At 44.2% G+C, this 14,834-nt stretch overlaps 1 protein-coding gene across 1 annotated transcript in view; it reads left to right on the top strand.

Moving 5' to 3' along the window:
• The window catches only part of LOC138660475 (class I histocompatibility antigen, F10 alpha chain-like), a 116,456-nt gene that overhangs the window by 66,022 nt on the left and 35,600 nt on the right, over positions 1-14,834 (top strand). Inside the window, exons 4-5 of the mRNA XM_069745984.1 lie at positions 6,141-6,413; positions 11,454-11,549. Of these exons, the coding sequence (XP_069602085.1) occupies positions 6,141-6,413; positions 11,454-11,549 (369 nt within the window). The remainder of the gene's footprint in view (positions 1-6,140; positions 6,414-11,453; positions 11,550-14,834) is intronic.

Here is a 14,834-nt window from a genome sequence, read left to right as displayed (position 1 = left end):
AAGAATCTCCCAGAATTTATGGCATTAGGGGGTTTGAAAGAATGGCAGGCCAAAGGGATACTGTATGTCTATCTGTTGTTGGATCAGCAGGTGCTGAACACTTTTCCCCAGTTACAGTTGGAATTTGGGCTCCGCGCTACAGGAAGTTTCCAATATGCGCAGATGAAGCATGCATGCATAGCTCAGGGTAAGGGTGGAGGTCTCACTATTCAGGGGGACATTGTGCTGGATTATATATGTGGAACTACAAGAGGGGATGGGTAATATCCTCCCTATATGGGACCTAATGCATGCCTTTCTACTTAAATTTCCAATTAAAGCCAGGGCTAAGTGGGGGAGGGAGTTGGGCCCCTTGGAGGATGATACGTGGGAATTCGTTTTGGAATGGATACAGAGATTGTCGCTGAGTGAGCCGAGTAGACTGTCTCAACTTTATATAATACACAAAGTCTAAAAGTCTCCAGATGTCTTGTTCATGGCGAGTCTAAGACCTTCAGAATGTCCCCGATGCAGGAATGATGGTGCACTGAGATATCATATGATGTGGACATGTCCAAGATTGGCCTCTTTTTGGATAGTGGTTCTGAGTCGTATGGACGGGGCATATAGATGTGTGATTCCAAGGGAACGGGTAGTATGCCTTCTGGGGTGTGTGGAGGAGGTAATGGTGGATAATGTCTTGAAGGAGGCAATTGCCAGACTACTTTACATGGCCTGGAAGGTGATCGCAAGATGTTGGATAAAGGAGGAACCGCCGACCAGAGGAAAGTTTATTACGCAAGCGAATCATGTCATTAAATTGGAGAAGGCACTTTACAGGAAAAGGGGGAAATCTGCCCTATATGAAAAGTTGTGGACGCCATGGCTGGAGTATGGATAGATAAATAAACCTACAAAAAGGGCACTGGAGGTAAATGCTCCGCCATAATACATATAATAGACACCCGAAAGAGAAATGGACACTAGAGCTTAAAATTAACAATTTTATTAAAGAACCATATTAAAAAGTACAAATAATACGAATAGAAACCAAGTAAGAAGATGCAATGAAAAGGCGACACTAGTGCCACACACGGACGTGATGTTACATTAAAGAGCAAAAACAGTCAATAGTACTGATACCATGAGTATAAGTATGCACATAAGTAACATACATCAGTCAATAGGGTAATGCATAATGCGTTGTGCAAACAATGGGAACCATACTGATGTATTATAAATGAATGGCCGAACAAGTGGTAACCAATAGCAATAAATATATAATAAATGCTCACAGGAAATGTGCTAATGCAGGGAGATACAAGGTATGCAGGAGAATATCATGTAAAGTGCCTGGTGCAATAATATGTATACTGAGAGATACCAATAAAGTGCCTAGTGCAAGCTTGATGTAGCAGGGTATACTATATGGCTCATGCTTACCAAGATCTTAGGCATAGATCAATCATAAAGGGAAAATCCCATATCGTTAAATAAGTGGAACCTAAAATATGCCTGCATACCACTGATGAGAGGGTACGTACAGGGAGTACCAACCTGCAGCCGTGTGTGGAGAGAAGAGCCCCGACGCGCGTTTCGCAGATGCTGGAGCGCCCCCCGAGGAAGCAGCAGCTTCTGCGAAACGCGCGTCGGGGCTCCTTTATGATCACTTTACATGATATTCTCCTGCATACCTTGTATCTCCCTGCATTAGCACCTTACCTGTGAGCATTTATTATATATTTATTGCTATTGGTTACCACTTGTTCGGCTATTCATTTATAATACATCAGTATGGTTCCCATTGTTTGCACAACGCATTATGCATTACCCTATTGACTGATGTATGTTACTTATGTGCATACTTATACTCGTGGTATCAGTACTATTGACTGTTTTTGCTCTTTAATGTAACATCACGTCCGTGTGTGGCACTAGTGTCGCCTTTTCATTTTTTTCATTGCATCTTCTTACTTGGTTTCTATTCGTATTATTTGTACTTTTTAATATGGTTCTTTAATAAAATTGTTAAATTTTAAGCTCTAGTGTCCATTTCTCTTTCGGGGGTCTGGAGTATGGATAGGGTCGTTGAAACCATTGGGAAAGACCTAGAGAAACTGAGTTATATACCCTCTTACACTGCTTTATGAGAGGAAACATTGTAATAACCTCTATTTCTTAGGGTTGGGGAATATTGGAATGATAATACGAGCTGTCTATGGGGGAGATGGGGGGAGGGATAAGTTTTGTTATTGGTTTTCTGGGGTGTCACGTGAAATTAAATGTCTTCTGGAAAAATTGTATCCTGATATGTTATTCTTTAATAAAAATCTATTTGAGTAAAAAAACCATCCCTCTCTGACCTAAAACTACACTATAAAGCTTTAAAAAAAAACAATTTATTAACTGCCATATTCCTATGATAATGAGGGCTCCAGGCTACAGCGCAGACTGGGACGGGCAGTGTCTTGGTCTACATTCTCTCTCTGTGCACACCCCTCAGTCCCTGCCTCATCGCAGGCTTCTGAATTCTCGCAACTAATGCACTGCACACTTTTAGGCTATGTGCTCACGTTGCGGATTCGTGTGCAGATTTTTCCGCACCATTTTTGCAAAATCTGCAGGTAAAACGCTCTGCGGATTATGTGCGTTTTTTGTACGGATTCCACCTGCAGTTTTATACCTGCAGATTCCTATTGAGGAGCAGGTGTAAACCGCTGCAGAATCCGCACCAAGAATTGACATGCTGCGGAAAATACAGCGCATTGTTTCCGCACAGCATTTTCTGCACCATGGGCACAGCGGATTTCGTTTTCCATACGTTTACATGGTACTGTATAACGCATGGAAAACTGCTGCGAATCCGCAGCGGCCAATCTGCTGCGGATCCACAGCAAAATTTGCAACGTGTGCACATAGTCTAAGGATTCTCTCTTGCTGATGAACAGTCATGTCAGCACAAGTATGTGATTTGTATACTTCTGACCACATTCCGACTAGATGTTCCCGGCCTCAGTCAGTTCATTTTCATTGAGTGAGGCCACACATGTTTAGTCAGCACATGACTGCATGTATCTAAATCGCCAGCACGAGAGAATGCTGACAGCGTGCAGGGCGCACTGAGAATTCAGAAGTCTGCAGTCACATAGAATGACTGCAGACTCATTACAAACCTGGACATCCCCTTTAATGCTCCTAACATAAATAAAAACATGAGAGTTAGTTAGTATCACACATAACATTTACATCCAGGTACCTTATAGATGACGTCGTCTCTGCAGCCGTTCTCCTTCTTTTCTTCTTCATCTTGTCCAGACCCCATGATGAGTTTTCTCATCCACAGCTCGTCTCTGCAGACCTCCATCTTCTACGCTCTTTTGCAGAAAATCTCCACATGATGCGCTTAAAGATACAAGTGTCATTATAATGCTCCTGAATAAAAATCACTATATTATTTGTCTGCACAAAATATGACCCCCTACACTGTCCTTCTTATGGTACATTCTCTTTACACTGACTTCTCCTTTCCATACCGGCCCCCTCTTCACACTGTCCTCTCACACTGTGTCCCCCCTATAGGGCCTAGTATTTATACTGTACTCTCTCATCACACTCCCCCTCCTTGGTATACTGTCCCCTTCTGGCTGTACCCTTACACTGTCCCTCCATGCCACCCCCCACTACTCAGTTTCTATTTTGTGCCCACTCACCTTTCTCCCCCCCCCCCATACTGTCTCCTCACCTTATTCCCCTCTCTCCTCATACTGTCTCCTATCACATCCCCCCCTGTTCACCCTACTGTATCCTCATATATTTACACCCTCACCTTCTATACTGCCTGCTCACCTGACTCGCCATACTGTGTCTGCACACATCCCATCATACTCACTCCCCGTACTCTGTCCACATACATTTTTCACATCGCTATTCATACGGTGCCCACATACATTCCCCCGTTTGCTCCCCATACTGGCTGCACGCATCCCCCCCATACTGTTTCCTCATACATGCCCCCCATTCCCCCATACTGTTTCCTCACACATGCCCTCATTCCTCCATACTGTTTCCTCATACATGCCCCCCATTCCCCAGTACTGTTTCCTCACACATGCCCCTATTTCCCCATACTGTTTCCTCGCACATGCCCCCATTCCCCTGTACTGTTTTATCATATATGCTAAAAGAATAATAGCAACCTGTGCTTCAGATGTGCTCTGAGCCTCAGCACCTTCCCAAATATATATCAACAATAGCAGCACGGTACATCATACATGCCCCCCCATTCCCCAGTACTGTTTCCTCATATATGCCCCCATATCCCCCTTTGCTCTTCATTTTGTCCTCAAATCTCACCCCACACATTAAATGCCCCCATCCCCACTCCAATTCTCCTCACAATAAATCCCTCCATCCCCACTCAAATTCTCCCCACACATAATAAATCCCCCCATCCCCACTCCAAGTCTCCCCACACACAATAAATAACCCCATGCCCACTCCAATTGTCCCCCCTCCCCCGTGCACTTAATCTTCGGTGTCTTCTGCTCCACTGGAGCACTTATCACCAGTGTTCTCCTCTGCAGCACGAGTGAGCGATGTCAGCAGCTTGATCACATGATCTGATCACGCTGCTCACGTCGCTCTGACCCGGCAGTCAGAGCCTCAATTGTACTCAGTCCTGTAAGATGCGAGTACAATTGATCCCTGGGCAGGGGCGGACACTGACAGCTTGGGGCCCCTGTGCAAGAACTGTGTCTGGGCCCCCCTCCTGTTATGGCGACAAAGATATATATATATCTTTGTCGCCATAACAGGAGGGGGGCCCAGACACAGTTCTATATAGCTACAAGCACATACATGTCACTTCAGCAGTCTTCCCCATGATTGTGAAGCTACTGAAACAGACTAAGGGACCTTTATAAACCCTAAGGAAGGCTTTGTATGTGTTTTTTGTTAATTATTCTAATTTACTGAGATAATAACTTTTGGGTTTTCATTGGCTGTAAGCCATAATCATCAACATTAATAGAAATAAACACTTGAAATAGATCACTCTGTGTGTAATGACTCTATATACCATGAGACTCACTTTTTGTGTTGAAGAACTGAAATAAATTAACTTTTTGATGATATTCTAATTGTGTGAGAAGCACTTGTATGTCTGCATGTGCATGTATATATGTGTGTGTGTGTATGTATGTATGTATGTGTATATATAATCACTGACATCTATATATCTATTCTATGTGTATTTACTGTATGTAATCCATCACTTCTATCCTGTCGGCTCCTGCAGTGATTTTACAGTATACGACAGATAAATGGCCGGTTTTTCTTCTGTGTAATATATATACCTGTATATATGTATATATGTATGTGTCGCTGACATCTATATATATATCTATCTATTTGATGTGTATATATCTATTCTATTCTAACATGTCACGTTGTCATTGTACTGTATGCGGCTGCTGAATTCCCGGCTTTTCAAAGGACACCGGTGCTTAAATACTCGCATGGTCTAAGGACTGTGATTTATTTATTTTTTTTCTCGCATCCATAGGCTTGCATCAGCGAGTCTCGGTGACAGTCACATCCTGCTGCGATTTTACACGCTGTAGTATATGCCTGAGAATAAAAACCGCTGATGTGAGCTGCTCCATATATTAACACTGGTACTAGTGCTATGCGATGTTTTCTCGCATAGCACTCGGCCGTATTCTACAGTAGTGTGACCCCGGATGTAGTATGTCTGGGTGTCATTTTCAGGCGTCTGTGTTTCCCCTACGTGCTGTATACGCACCCTGTATACGGCGGTCTATTAGCGGCTGGTCAGGTGCGGCTCTAATTGTAATACGAGTAGCAGTAAAGCTCCGCACTCAATAGGATTCTGTGCAAGAATTGTGGATTAATTATCAGTCAAGGACAGTCTGTGATAATCAGCTTACATTGACGTTTCGGCCAATCATAGACCTGGTAGATGTAGTGAATGTACCACTCATAATTGTACAGTGGACTGTGAGCCGTGTGGTTATAAGCGGTCAGTGCTGCAGTGTGGTGACATGGTCACTATCAGAAATGTATGAGAGTAGAGACCCCCAGACAGGAGACAGATCAGATCCGTGCTGCACAGACCCCATTTATACCTTCTTCCCTCTCAGTTCGGCCCCAGGTGAAGGTGTCCGGTCAGGAGAAAGGTGACACCGTGAAGCTTCACTGCCAGGTGTACGGATTTCACCCCCGAGCTGTGGATGTGAAGTGGATGAAGAACAAGGAGGACGAGGTTCACTCATATGAGACCACACACGTCCTCCCCAATCCTGACGGCACCTACCAGATCAGGGTCAGCACGGAAGTGACCCCCAAAGATGGCGACAGATACTCCTGTTATGTGGATCACCGCAGCCTGGAGGAGCCGCTGTACATCGTGTGGGGTGAGTAGTGTCCATACTGGGCGGATGATGGGGGTAATACTGGAAAATGTCATGACTGGAGATCACTATTGTGAAATGTAATTGTATAGTCAACGGCATATTATTAATATGAAACAACTGAACTGTTCTGTATGTGACTGCAGAATAATCTGTGCTGTGTGTACAGGAGGAAAACATGATATCTGGCCATTATATCACTACTATCTGAGGAATAACACGATATCTGGCCATTATATCACTTGTATCTGAGGAATAACACGATATCTGGCCATTATATCACTTGTATCTGAGGAATAACACGATATCTGGCCATTATATCACTTGTATCTCAGGAATAACATGATATCTGGCCATTATATCACTATTATCTGAGGAATAACACGATATCTGGCCATTATATCACTTGTATCTGATCAAAAACACGATATCTGGCATTCCTCCTGCACTGACTGAGCACAGCGGCCGGAAAGCAGAGTGGTGACGTCACCGCTCTGCTTTCCGGATGACCGACGCTCACAGCCAGTACAGGAGGAGTGCAGAGAAGCAGAGCGCCGGGGACAGACAGCAGTAGGTAAGTATGTAGTGTTTTATTTTTTTTTTTACTTTTACGCTGGTAACCAGGGTAAACATCGGGTTACTAAGCGCGGCCCTGCGCTTAGTAACCCGATGTTTACCCTGGTTACCAGTGAAGACATTGCTGGATCGGTGTCACACACGCCGATCCAGCGATGTCTGCAGGGAGTCCAGCGACGAAATAAAGTTCTGGACTTTCCTCAGCGACCAACGATCTCCCAGCAGGGGCCTGATCGTTGGTCGCTGTCACACATAACGATTTCATTAACGATATCGTTGCTACGTCACAAAAAGCAACGATATCGTTAACGATATCGTTATGTGTGAAGGTACCTTTATGAGTTGTCCCAGGCCGGGTGTATAGATTGAGAAGAGTAAGGGTCCTAGGACAGAGCCTTGGGGGGCTCCAACATTGAGGGGGCGAGATGAGGAGATAGTATGGGAGTAGGAAACGCTAAATGTGCGGTTGGCAAGGTATGAGGAGATCCAAGATAGGGCAAGGTCTTTGACCCCAAAGGCAGAGAGGATCTGTAGTAGGAGGCAGTGGTCAACTGTGTCGAAGGCAGATGACAGGTCTAGAAGGAGGAGTATAGAGAATTGTCTTATTAGCTTTGGCTGTAAGTAAGTCATTAGTAATTTTGGTCAGGGCAGTCTCAATGGAATGGTGGGGACGGAAGCCAGATTGAAGGTTGTCGAAGAGAGAGTTAGATGCAAAGTGAGAGGAAAGTTCAGCATGGACATGCTGCTCAAGGAGTTTGGAAGCAAATGGGAGCAAAGATATGGGGCGATAGCTGGACATAGCGCTTGGGTCAAGGGATGGCTTTTGAGGATAGGTGTGATTGTGGCATGTTTGAAGGCAGAAGGGAAGGTACCAGAAGTTAGTGAAAGGTTGAAGAGATGGGTTAGGGATGGGATTAGTGTGGTGGTGAGGTTGGGGAGGAGGTGGGATGGGATGGGGTCAAGTGCACAAGTGGTGAGGTGTGATTTAGAGAGAAGATGAGCAAGCTCCCCTTCAGAGATTTTGGAGAGTGAAGTTATGGGGTTTGGGCAACAAAGACTTGCCTTGTTTGGTCTATCTTATTTTTGAAGTGCGTGGCAAAGTCCTCGGCAACGATTAGGGAACTCGGAGGGGGCAGTGGTGGGCGGAGGAGGGAGTTAAAAGTGTTGAACAACTGTTTGGGGTTGTGGGATAAGAAATAAGGAAGATACGAGGGTTGTGAAGTAGACCTGTTTAGCAGAGGTGAGAGCTGATTTGAATGCCAGTGTTGCTTGTTTGAGTGCAGTGAAATCATCTTGTGAATGCATTTTCTTCCAACGCCGTTCTGCAATGCTGGATGCTTGCCGAAGCTTTTTAGTGATGTTATTCTGCCAGGGTTGTCTGTTGGTTCGTCGCACTCTGCTATGCATGACAGGGGCGACCGTGTCAATAGCTGATGCAAGAGTGGCATTGTAGAAAGCAGTGGCAGTGTCTGTGTCGTGGAGTGAGGATATGGATGCTAGTGGTAGGATAGAGTCAGAGACCGTGTGGGTGTCTAGGTGTGCGAGGTTCCTGCGTAGGTGCGCATGGTGCTGGACATGGGTGACAGGTGAGGAGGACAGGGATGAGAAAGTGAGTAGATGGTGGTCAGATAGAGGGAGAGGGGAGGTTGTGAAGTTAGATAGTATCTGAGGAATAACACGATATCTGGCCATTATATCACTTGTATCTGAGGAATAACACGATATCTGGTCATTAAATCACTTGTACCTGAGGAATAACACGATATCTGGTCATTGTATCACTTGTATCTGAGGAATAACATGATATCTGGCCATTATATTACCGTATATACTCGAGTATAAACCGTCCCCAGTATAAGCCGACACCACTAATTTTGCCACAAAAAACTGGGAAAACTTAATGACTCGAATATAAGCCTAGGGTGGGAAATGCAGCAGCTACTGGTAAATTTCAAAAGTAAAAATAGGTACCAATAAAAGTAAAATTAATTGAGACATTAGTAGGTTGTGTTTTTGAATATCCGTATTGCATCAGGAGCCCCATATAATGCTCCATACAGTTCATGATGGGCCCCATAAGATGCTCCATATTAAAATATGGCCAATATAATCCTGCATAAAGGTTAATAATGACCCCATAAAATGCTCCATAGACACATTTGCCCAATATAATGCTGCACAAATGTTGATTATGGCTGTTATGATCCGGTGACCTTGGAGCCGCATGAATAACTTTCACTGGAGTAGGTGGTAACTGTACTGACCGCAAATCCTGATCTAACACCGCAACTAGAAGTAGCCGTGGGGTGTGCCTAACGAACCCTAGACACCTCGTCACAGCCGGAGGACTAAATACCCCTATAGATGGAAATTGGAATACTATCTTGCCTCAGAGCAGAACCCCAAAGGATAGGCAGCCCCCCACGAATATTGACTGTGAGGAGGAGAGGAAAGACACACACAGGCAGAAAACAGAATTTAGCAAAAGAGGCCACTCTAGCTAAAATAGGAAAGGATAGGACAGAATACTGTGCGGTCAGTATTAAAACCCTTCCAAAAATATCCACAGCAGATTATACAAAAAATTCCTCCATCTAACTAAAGACGTGGAACGTATATCTGCAACTCCAGAGAATCCTACACACAGAGCAGAAATACAATCAAAAATCCAGCACACAGCATGTGTGCCAAAGGAAAAAAAAACAGACACTTATCTTTGCTGAATTGGCAGCTAAGCAGGAGAAACCAGACAGAGATCCAACACCTCCCAATAACCATTGACAACTGGCAAGGACTAATGAATCCTGCAAACCTAAATACCCCAGTCAGAATTGCAATCAGCAGATACACCTGACCAGGACTGCCGCCCAGGGACAACTGCATTACCACCTACAACCACCGGAGGGAGCCCAACATATGGCCCCATAAGATGCTCCATATAGATATTTACCCCATATAGTGCTGCACAAAGGTTATGGCCCCATAAGATGCTTCATAAAGATATTTGCCCCATAGAGTGCTGCACAAATGTTAATTATGACCCCATAAGATGCTCCATACAGTCACTTGCCCCATATAGTGCTGCACAAATGTTAATTATGGCCCCATAAGATGCTCCATAAAGATATTTGCTGTTGCTGCGATAAAAAAAAATAAATCACATACTCACCTCTCGTCGCTCAGGCTCCTGGCACTCAGGCAATAATAACAGGAATAACAGGATATCTGGCCATTATATCACTTGTATTTGAGGAATAACACGATATCTGGCCATTATATCACTTGTATCTGAGGAATAACACGATATCTGGCCATTATATCACTTGGTTATCTTTGCATCATTTTTGGAGAGCCAAATTCATTTTTTTATTTATTATGGAGTGGAATCCTATTCATGCCCCCTGATTAGGAGCGCCACGCAGCCTTCTTTTTTCAAATTTCCCTTTAAAGTTAATCAGTCTGAGGACAAATCCATAGAACAATCCAAGAGGTCAAGTATAAAAATAATTATTAGGAGTATATTGCACCAGGATCTGTAATAACACTTATAATGGGCCGGGGAGTGAGTGTAAGGGAAAGAAATGAAATAGGGCGCTGAGGCTGAGCCGTCGGGTTGGTGGTGCTGCCATTGACCAGGCAGCAAGATCTAATACATGAAATTAAACTATAATCACTGGTGACAATACAGGAGGAGCTCAGTACACTGAAGTATTAGGATGGCACCCAACATCAGTGACAGACGGTGCAGAACCGCGGCCAGGTGAATATGTGACACCCGTCCTCTCAGTACAGGGACAGCACAGGACTTACAAGGTTTCTTTTTCCTGCACTTCCCTCTTGTCTTTCTTAAAATTCAAGTTTTTTCTGCTTCTGCTGCCTGAATGATAATGAACAAGTCAGTGTAGTATGGAGGGGCAGCATATTGTACAGTCAGTGATGGCCATGTCACTGCATGTGGCAGATATATATATATATACAAGTGGTCACCAGACATGAAATCAGGAGCTTTATAGGTGACCTGGAGAATATGTGGATTTTCTTTTGTAGATTTCATTTCAATTTCAAAAGGGTTAAATATGTGGCAGAAATCACCGACAGACCGGTGACATATCCGGCATGTTGTGGATGTGAAAATCTGCAGTGGAAAATTCCACTACATGTGAATGAGGTTTTGTGACACTAAGTCTAGTTTAGCGCTGGGACGTTGTTGCAGATTTTGGTGCAGAATCAGCAGTGAAAATCTTCTACAAATCTGCAACCTCTGATCATGTCCTAAGGGGGCGCTGCATTAAGAGATGGAAATGTAGATGGTGCACATGTCTGTAACACTACACATGTCTGTAACACTACACATGTCTGTAACACTACACATGTCATCACTACAGCAGAGGAGACTAATGTGTTGCTGATACATGACGTTCTCAGTATAATCCACAGATCAGATTTACATTTCTGTTTTCCAACTAGAACCAGAGAAGTCCAGTGTCTGGGTCATCGCTGTGGTCGTAGCTCTGGTGGTCGTCATCGCTGTGTTCGGCATTGGTGGATTTATCTTCTATAGAAGTAAGTGTCAGTTATCCCGCACTTATCATGAGATATTCCACTAAATAAACAGCAAAAGATGTGATGAATGCATTTGGCAAATTTTTCTTTCACACCCGTCAGTAAAGCGTACCAGTCATATCAGATGACTGTCCAGAATAAACTGTCCTAGAACCATAGAAAGTTAGATTTGTAGTTGGACCTCCAGGGTCATCGTGTCCAAGCCCTGCTCAATGTAGAATTCACTAAACCATCTCAGACAGATGTCTGTCCAGCCTCTGTTTGAAGACTTCCATTGAAGGAGAACTCACCTCCTCTCGTGGCTGCCTGTTCCACTCATTGATCACCCTCACTGTCCTGCGAGGACATGAAGAATAACATTTATCCCTGGCCTTTCTATCACCTGTATCCTATAATTTTCTCCAGTTTTCCCTCTGCAGGCTGTCTCTAACTTTCAGTTGCCTCTGAGCTAGTTGGAGAATAGCTGCTCTGATGTCTCCCATATACAGTCGCTGTCAAAAGTCTTGAAATTGACACAAATTTTGTTTTTCACAAAGATTGTTGCTTCCTTTTATAGGGGCATTAACTTTAGATTATTATGAAGAGTGATCATATGAAATACAAAAAATTGCAAAGTCATTCCTTGCGATGGAGACATGTACAGTCATCATTGCTTTGCACCAAAAGTGCTTTACAGGCAAGGACATTGCTACTTTTAAAGATTGCTCCTAAATAAACCATTATTCATCATCAAGAACTTCAAAGGGAAAGATTAAATTGCTGTGAAGAAGACATCAGGGCTCCCAGTAAAGGCCAGCAAGTACCAAGATTGTCTCCTAAAAAGGATTCAGATGAAACAGAGGTGGGGAAACTTTTTTCTGCCAAGGACCATTGGAAATTTATAACATCATTCGCAGCCATACAAAAGTATCTGTCATGCTGCTGCAGTGCAGTATAGAGCAACCTCCACCAGACCAGGGGGAGCTAGTGAGGGAAGTGAGGCTGCACACACAGAGCAGTACTATAGAGCAGCAGCACAGGCACCACCAAGTGTCGAGAGAGTGGTCAGACAAGCCGAGTCAAAAAACATGCAGAAGTACCAGAGGTTGCAGCAGTACACGTGATCAGGAACAAGCCAGGGGCTTCAGCAACGGTCGGAAGCGGATAGAACAAAGACAGAAGGCAGAAGCGAGTCCGAATACAAGTCAAGTCAAAACCAGGGAATCAAACTTATAGGGAAACACTGGGAAAGGGCAGACAGAGGGAGTCAACAGACACGGGGTAAGTCAGGGATCACAGTAGGACATGCCGAAGGCAGAACTATAGCTGACACCGCCAGCAGGATGCATCGGAGCTAAATAGCAAACCTGAACCCTGAATGAGGCAGTGAAAAATTAACCCTTGACATGATCCTCCCGAGAAAAGGGCAGACAGGACAAAACCCCGAAACGGATCATGACATATCAACTTTAACATGATTCTGCTATATCTGGCCAAAGATTTTGCCTTGCAGAAGTATTCGGCTCCCTGGAACTTTTTTAGAACATGCTTAACCCCTTTCTGACATGGGACATACTATCCCGTCGAGGTGGGGTGGGCCCCTATGACCATGGACGGGATAGTACGTCCAACGCGATCGGCGGCGCTCACGGGGGGAGCGCCGCCGATCGCGGCCGGGTGTCAGCTGTTTATCGCAGCTGACATCCGGCACTATGTGCCAGGAGCGGTCACGGACCGCCCCCGGCACATTAACCCCTGGCACACCGCGATCAAAGATGATCGCGATGTGCCGGCGGTGCAGGGAAGCACCGCGCAGGGAGGGGGCTCCCTGCGGGCTTCCCTGAGCCCCCCGCAGCAACGCGATGTGATCGCGTTGCTGCGAGGGTCTCCTCACCTCCCTCCCTGCTCGAGCCCCGGATCCAAGATGGCCGCGGATCCGGGTCCTGCAGGGAGGGAGGTGGCTTCACAGAGCCTGCTCAGAGCAGGCACTGTGAAGCAGCCTGCACTGCTATCAGATTGGTGATCTGACAGAGTGCTGTGCAAACTGTCAGATCACCGATCTGTGATGTCCCCCCCGGGACAAAGTAAAAAAGTAAAAAAAAAAATATTCAAATGTGTAAAAAAAATTAAAAAAAATATTCCAAAATAATGAAAAAAAATATATATATTATTCCCATAAATACATTTCTTTATCTAAATAAAAAAAAACAAACAATAAAAGTACACATATTTAGTATCGCCGCGTCCTTAACGGCCCGACCTATAAAACTGGCCCACTAGTTAACCCCTTCAGTAAACACCGTAAGAAAAAAAAAAAAAAACGAGGCAAAAAACAACGCTTTATTATCATACCGCCGAACAAAAAGTGGAATAACACGCGATCAAAAAGACAGATATAAATAACCATGGTACCGCTGAAAGCGTCATCTTGTCCCGCAAAAAACGAGCCGCCATACAGCATCATCAGCAAAAAAATAAAAAAGTTATAGTCCTGAGAATAAAGCGATGCAAAAATAATTATTTTTTCTATAAAGTAGTTTTTATCGTATAAAAGCGCCAAAACATAAAAAAATGATATAAATGAGGTGTCGCTGTAATCGTACTGACCCGAAGAATAAAACTGCTTTATCAATTTTACCAAACGCGGAACGGTATAAACGCCTCCCCCAAAAGAATTTCATGAATAGCTGGTTTTTGGTCATTCTGCCTCACAAAAATCGGAATAAAAAGCGATCAAAAAATGTCACGTGCCCGAAAATGTTACCAATAAAAACGTCAACTCGTCCCGCAAAAAACAAGACCTCACATGACTCTGTGGACCAAAATATGGAAAAATTATAGTTCTCAAAATGTGGTAACGCAAAAAATATTTTTTGCAATAAAAAGCGTCTTTCAGTGTGTGACGGCTGCCAATCATAAAAATCCGCTAAAAAACCCGCTATAAAAGTAAATCAAACCCCCCTTCATCACCCCCTTAGTTAGGGAAAAATAAAAAAAATGTATTTATTTCCATTTTCCCATTAGGGTTAGGGCTAGGGTTAGGGCTAGGGTTAGGGCTACAGTTTGGGTTGGGGCTAAAGTTAGGGTTCGGGTTGGGGCTAAAGTTACAGTTAGGGTTTAGATTACATTTACAGTTGGGAGTAGGGTTGGGATTAGGGTTAGGGGTGTGTCAGGGTTAGAGGTGTGGTTAGGGTTACTGTTGGGATTAGGGTTAGGGGTGTGTTTGGGTTAGGGTTTCAGTTATAATTGGGGGGTTTCCACTGTTTAGGCACATCAGGGGCTCTCCAAACGCGACATGGCGTCCGA

Source organism: Ranitomeya imitator, chromosome 1 (assembly GCF_032444005.1).
Source record: "Ranitomeya imitator isolate aRanImi1 chromosome 1, aRanImi1.pri, whole genome shotgun sequence".
In the NCBI taxonomy this organism is placed as follows: Eukaryota; Metazoa; Chordata; class Amphibia; order Anura; family Dendrobatidae; genus Ranitomeya; species Ranitomeya imitator.
The sequence above is the reverse complement of the archived record's forward strand: the minus strand, read 5'-3'. Positions and strand labels throughout refer to the sequence as shown.